The 6991-nt window shown below is 34.6% G+C and overlaps 1 protein-coding gene across 1 annotated transcript; it reads right to left on the reverse strand.

The window, feature by feature from the left end:
• Positions 1 to 284: 284 nt before the first annotated feature.
• Positions 285 to 1076, reverse strand: LOC140436137 (uncharacterized). Its single transcript, XM_072524845.1, has one exon. It carries the CDS (start codon positions 1074 to 1076, stop codon positions 285 to 287), a length of 792 nt encoding a protein of 263 aa, XP_072380946.1.
• Positions 1077 to 6991: the final 5915 nt, after the last annotated feature.

Raw genomic sequence — 6991 nt, forward strand, 5'->3', positions numbered from 1 at the left:
GGGTATCTTTTGGAGTGGAGAAAAAAGTCACTTTGCACGGGAAGTAAAAAAAGAGAAAGATTCAGAAAAAAGTGGTAATGGAACCGAAGAAACAAAAGTAAATGGTTTGCGTATAAGTTAATGGAATTATTAAAGGATAAGAATAAACCTATTGTAACGCAAGATTCAGAGGTATGTATATCTTATTTACACTGTAGTAGATACTTTATTCATTCTTAATAATTGAGTTCATATTTATACATAAATTTGAAAATATTGATATAATCATATTGGTATATCGTATTTCATTTATCATATCGAAAAGGCAATGCTCCTTCTTGAGAAATGAAGAATTCGGCCAATTCGTTTCTCACATTTTGTGCTGCAGCTCCACTCCTTCTTGCCCTTCTGCCAAAACTGAGCAATTCATTAGAGGAAGCATTTCGTTTAAAAAGCCCAGGATTAATTGCTCCAGTATTCGAACATTCTACATCAATCATTCCAGGTGGAGTGTAAAGATTTCTTGAAGTATTTTTTCGCAAGAAATTGTGTAGGTGAATTAAGGCCAAAACTACGTTCGTTGCAGTTTCTGGTTCCAACAACATGGGCCTACGAAGCACTCGGAAAACAGCACTTAAAATGCCAAAAGCATTTTCTGACACTCTTCTTGCGCGGCTCAATCGATAGTTGAATATTCTATTTTTTGAACCTTTTTCCTGATGTCCTGCGAATGGCTTCATAATGTTTGTTGATAATGGGAATGCGTCAGTGCTTCGTCCTAGTAATGAACAAGCAGGTGGAAGGTTTAGGGTATTTTCTTCAAGGCACTCTTTGAAATATGAATCGTTGAATACGCCCCCGTCCGATATTCGTCCCTGACATCCCACGTTTGCATATATAAAATTATAATTTGCGTCTACAACAGCGAACAAGACAATGCTAAAGAAGCTCTTGTAGTTGAAAAAATCGGTTCCTGAATTTATAGGAGCTTGTATTGATATATGTTTGCCGTCCATAGCTCCGACACAATTTGGAAAATTCCATTTGTCGTTGAACTGTTTGGCTATAAAGTACCAACTGTTGTTAGTTTTAGTCATCTGAAAATAAAAGTTACATACCATAAACAGACGAACGAACTATAAATTGCAAAGCAAAAAAGTGGATTAATTTAGAAATTAATATTTTGCTTCAGGGTAAACGAAAACGAAAGGAAAAAGATTCACAAGAAGTAGAAACAGACAATGGAGAAGAGTCGCTACAAGTATTGAAACAGAGCATTGATGGTTCCGAAAATGATGTTGGAACAACAGCTCAATCTCAATCTAAATCAAACTCAATTAACATTGTGAAGTCCAGTGGTCGAAAAAGTATGGCTACTAATTTACCAATTGTAAACGAGGCAGTGAATCTTATGCGATCTATTACTACTAAAAGGGCTGAAAAGAATGAATTTTCATTGTTTGGTGAACAAGTTGCAATGAAGCTTCGAAGAATTGTGTCGCCATTTGCTAGATTTTCCGTTCATAATATAATTAATACTGTTCTATTTGAAGCAGAAATGGGCAAATACGATAATCCTCATTTCATAAATCATTCTCATCCATCTACTCCACAAGCATATCCACTGCAATCATTCAATGTTGCCCATAATTCAATACCATCTCCAGGACATTACCCCAATACATTAAGTGGTCGGAGTTCGACATCAACTTCTACTATTAATCAAGATGAGGACATTCACACTCTCTTATTGCAGTTGTAATTTCTTATATTTTTAAATATATAGCGATGAATAGTTATTTTTTCTTACCTTTACGTAATCTTGAAGAGCATCTATGAGCGCTTTGCATACCTCTGCAACACATTTTGAAATAGTTTGCTTAGATATTTTGAAGGTATACATGAGAGAATGGTAGGAATCTCCACTGGCAAAAAAACGTAGCGTAACTGCAAGTCGTTCAGAGGCAGGAATTGCTGCTCTAAATGACGTATCTTTTTTTGAAATAACAGGTCCAATCAAATCTAACAATGTTTGGTAATCTGTTTTGGTCATTCGAAAAAAAATTTCTGAATCCTGCGTCACATCTATATTCCAAATTTAATTCATCTGCGTCGTCAGAAATCAAATCTTTCATAAGATCCGTGGCACTGTACCTATTACGACTTCTAAGGCTTGGGCGAACCCAAAACCTCTTGGGACGTTTATATGAAGTAGAGGCAATTATTACAACAGCTGCAGCCGCAAGAATCATATCATCCTCTTCTGAACTCATTATTGACACGCAACACTGTACAACTGCTACGTACACACTACAAATATTGTGTGGACACCAGCGACACCAATCGGTTTTGCCAATCGGCAATACCGATCGGCAAGGTATGGCATAATGTGGATGCGCCTTTAGGTGCCAAAACATAACATCGAAATTTCATGTTATAGGTGCTGAATATTAGTGTGTGGAATATGAAAATAAAAAAATAAATTAAAAAGCAGGATTACCCGTGGAAAAAATATCTTAAAAACGCCAAAATAACCGAGGATTACTACAGATATAAGGTACAGATAGAAAGGGTCAAACTAATGGTCAAAGAAGACAAAACAAGAACCTGGGAGAAATTTGGAATAAAAATGGAAAACAATTCAACGGAAAATCTGAAGATAATGTTGTATCGAACTTTATTAAAATTTTTTTTTAACCTTCGTCTGACTGATCGAGGTCTATTTTGACTCCAGAGATCACAATTTTTGTAGTAGCTAGCTTATATATTGTATTGATAAAAAATTATGCCTATAGGAACTTTACGGTTAGATTAAATTTAAACTTCAATTTTATAGTCTGGTGTCTCCTAATACCCCGGCCAGCCTTTTATGTCATATAAAATGATTTCTAATAAAGTTCTAATAATGTGAGAATCTCATAGATTTTATGGATTAGTACCGACTATGAGTACACTATCGTTTTATGTAAGAATTTTACATGTTTAAATCTTTAACGAAATAATATAAATATATTGAGTTCCAGTATCAATTGGTTCCTTGTCGTATTTGTGAATAGTGCATAAAATTCTGAACATGAGTTACGTTTTGTTTATATCTAGCCGAAAGCAACTGATTGAAGATAAACTTTTACGTTTACTTGAAAGTGATGATCCAGAGCTTAATATCAATGAGGATACAGCCAGTGATTTAGAAGATGAAGAAAATGTAACAGAGGTAGAAAAAGAGAATGTCCTTATTATTGATTAAAGCATAGAGCAAAATAAACCAACAGTTAAGACTTACCGGTATATGTATCCAAAGATGAAACTAAGTGGTCAAGGTTGCCAAAAAACACATAAGTAAAACGAGCAAGGGTCAATATTAATTCATAGACGTGCTCTAGGACTTACAAATTACAGTGATGATATATCAAGTATCAAAAACGCTTTCCTTCTGTTTTTCTCATGGAAACTAATCGAAAGGTTCGAGCGTATTGCGATAAATGGAGTAGTGAAAACTCAAATACAACTAAAGTGTATATTTGCGTTGATTGTGTAGAGATTCAAGCCTATATTGAAGTATTGCTTATACTTGGAGCTTTTCGTGGATCAAAAGAGGCGATCGATATTCTTTGGAGTGACGATATTGCTTACTGCTGTCCTATAATACCAGCTGCTATATCTAGATATAGGTTCATCCAAATAACTTCATTTATACGTTTTAACAATTTTGAAACCAAACAAGAACGAAAATCAGTAGATAAACTGGCCCCAATAAGAGCTGTATGTGATATTTTTATTTACAATTGTAAGAAATCACTTAATCCAGGCCACCATCTGTGTGTAGATGAGCAGCTCGTGCCTTTTAGAGGTAAAGCACCATTATGAGTTTATATGAAGAGCAAATCTGACAATTACGGATTAAAGATATGGGCCCTTGTGGACTCCACTACTTCTGTTATTGTAAACATGCAAATTTATTTGGGCAAGTTTTTGAATTACCAATAAGCAAACAGGCAAATTTTAAAATCTATTAATTTTTAGGAAAACAAGGTCCTAAGACAAAAAAAGCTCAAGGCCAAAGAGTTGTCCTAGACTTGATAGACCATTTGGAAGGGAGGGAGGGTTTGAAATAATAACTGACAATTTTTTTATGAGTTTAAAACTTGCGGATAAGGTATAGGAGAAGAATGTAACTATGTGGAACTCTTAAAAAAAAATAAAACGTTTATTCCAAGGGAGCTTCTACCAGCATCATATAAAACAGATTATTCAAGTATGTTTGCTTTTAGAAAATATCAAACGTTAGTCCCTTATGTTCCAAAACCAAGAACTGCAGTCATCTTACTTCAAGTGAGCATGTTGGCGACAAAGTGGCTGATGAAAAACACAACTATAAACCTGAAATTATTCTACACTACAACAACACGAAAGGAGCCGTCGATACAACCGATGATAAGTTAGCTCTAGAATATACGGTACAAAGAAAAATAAACCGTTGGCCGATGGCTATATTCTCTTATTTTATTGATGTCGCAGGTATTAATTTCTATAAATTGTGGCTACTAAAATATCCTCATTGGAAAAAGCACCATATGAGTAAGAGTAAAATGTGTATTTTGGCGCTGGACAAGGACCTTAAAAAGGAAGAAGAATAAAAAGCGTCATATGGCAGATGTATTCCCAGAACTTTTGAATATGACTGAGCCCAGAGTAGAACAATCAAATAATACAAGGTGGCGGTGCCATGTGTGTTGCAGAGGCAAATACATAAAAACTAGTAAAATATGTGTAAAATGTAACAATTTTGTGTGTCTAGAACACGCAAAATCAGAGATAGTTTGTGTACATTGTACAAATAGTACTAGTTGTTATTTAGTCGGTTAGCGTTAACAGTAGAATGTATTTTGCAGTAATGTGTATGCTTTAGTCTAATAAATGTTCAATACTAAAACAGTAATGTGTTACTGGTACAGTTTTTTTTTTCGTAATTCACCCATTTAAGAATGGGGTCCGTACAGACCCCGTCCCGCCTTTTGTGTAATATTTTGAGGCCCATCCGATGAAGTTTAAATGGCATATGCATTAGATCATTCAGCCAGTTGCAATAAATTCTCTAACCAGACCAATTCACAGAATGTATGATATCCCTTGATTCTCGTCTAGGGGTCCATTAAAACATTTTTAGAAGACAAACAATGATTTTGGCTTTAAAAGATTTAAAAAATTATTAGAATAACCTTTTAATAATATAAGAGATAAATATGGACAAATTATTAGAGAAAAAATTAACATGATAGACTGATAAAGAGAATACTATAAAGAATTACTTAAACAACCACTGGAACAACAGGAAAGTAAAAAATATGACGAAGAATACGATAAACAGGAACCTTTCGAAAACTGTAAAACAAAAAAGGCTCAGGGATAGACAATATACTATAATAAGTGTTAAAATACATAGCGAAAAATAGTGTTCTAGTATTATATAAGATAATTGGATAAGCATCAATAAAAAATAAAATTTCTAAGAATGGAAGACAGCAGTATTGACACTTATCTACAAAAAATACTGAATAAAACAGGAGGACTCATTGAGTCCTATGCTTTTTAATTAATTCATTGATGAAATCGTTAAAAGTATCGGCAAAGGTATAGGATACATAATGGGAAACAAAGAAGTAAAAATAAACTGTTACGCAGACGACGCAGTATTGATAACAGTAAGATGAAGATAGTCTGCAAAGACTAGTCCACAGATTTAACATTAGAGCAAAATAATTTAATATGACAATCTTATTTTATAAAACTTAAACAATAGTAATTAGCAAAGAACTAATCAGATGCGAAATAGAAATTGATGTCATTAATATTAAACAAGTAATGGAAATAAAATAACTTGAAATTACAATGTCCAGCTATGGAGACATGGACAAAGAAATGAGAAATCAAGTACACAAAACAAATAGATGGCATTATGCTTAATATGACTTAATAACAATAACTTCCAGTTTAGTGCAATAAAAGTTGTGTAAAAATTTCTTCTTCGTTTATTTGCCAAAGTGAAGTGGATACATTAGTCTTCTGTTTTTGGTTTTTGATTGCTGAGAATGGTTAAGTTATTATTGGAAAACGAGATTTTGACGAATCAGGTTAAATTCAACGAAATACTGCCGTTACCGGATTTTTAGCCGGTAAAATGACTTTTATTTATTGTTTGAATATTGTTTGTTTGCTTAGATTCGGAAGCTATTTTCTTGTGGCATCTTAAAGTAATTATTACTATTTTAATGGTCATCATCATCATCTAGCCTTAAGAGTCCACTGCTGAACATAGGCCTCTTCCTCATGTTTCCAACCCCCTCTATCTTGCGTCGCTCTCATCCAGTTTTTATTGAGTCTTCTTAAATCGTCAGTCCATCTTGTAGGTGGTCGACCGACGCTTCTCTTGTCTTCCCTTGGTCTCCATTCCAATAACCTCTTTGTCCATCGCCCATCTGTCATTCTGGCTATGTGTCCTGCCCATCTTCATTTTAGTCTGGCTATCTTCTCGATGATGTCAGTCACTCCGGTTCTTCTCCTGATGTCTTCGTTGGTTATTCTGTCTCGCAGAGTTATTCCAAGTTATTCCATAACATGGAGCGCTCCATTCTTCTCTGCGTGACTCTCAGTTTGGTAGCTGCTGCTTTTGTTAAGGTAAGTGTTTTTGCTCCGTACGTCAAGACTGGGACGACGCACTGATCAAATACCTTTCTCTTTAGGCATGTGCGCAGCTCACTTTTAAAAGTTTCTCTCAGTTTTCCAAATGCTGCCCACCCAAGGCCGATTCTTCTCTTCAGTTCATGAGTCTGGTTATCCCTGCCAATCATAATTTCATGTCCCAGGTATTTATATCTATCTACGAGTTCTATTTCTTTTCCACCAATACTGATGTTCTGGTTGGGTACCAAATTGGTCATGATTTTTGTTTTCGAGATATTTATATTTAAACCTACACTTTCTGTAGCCACAACGAGTTCCTGTACCATCTCTC

This window comes from Diabrotica undecimpunctata, chromosome 1, assembly GCF_040954645.1.
Source record: "Diabrotica undecimpunctata isolate CICGRU chromosome 1, icDiaUnde3, whole genome shotgun sequence".
NCBI classification, from domain to species: domain Eukaryota; kingdom Metazoa; phylum Arthropoda; class Insecta; order Coleoptera; family Chrysomelidae; genus Diabrotica; species Diabrotica undecimpunctata.

Bases quoted from the DNA above. Each gene is read 5' to 3' on its own strand.
- LOC140436137 (XM_072524845.1), bottom strand. From the start codon at position 1,076: ATGACTAAAACTAACAACAGTTGGTACTTTATAGCCAAACAGTTCAAC.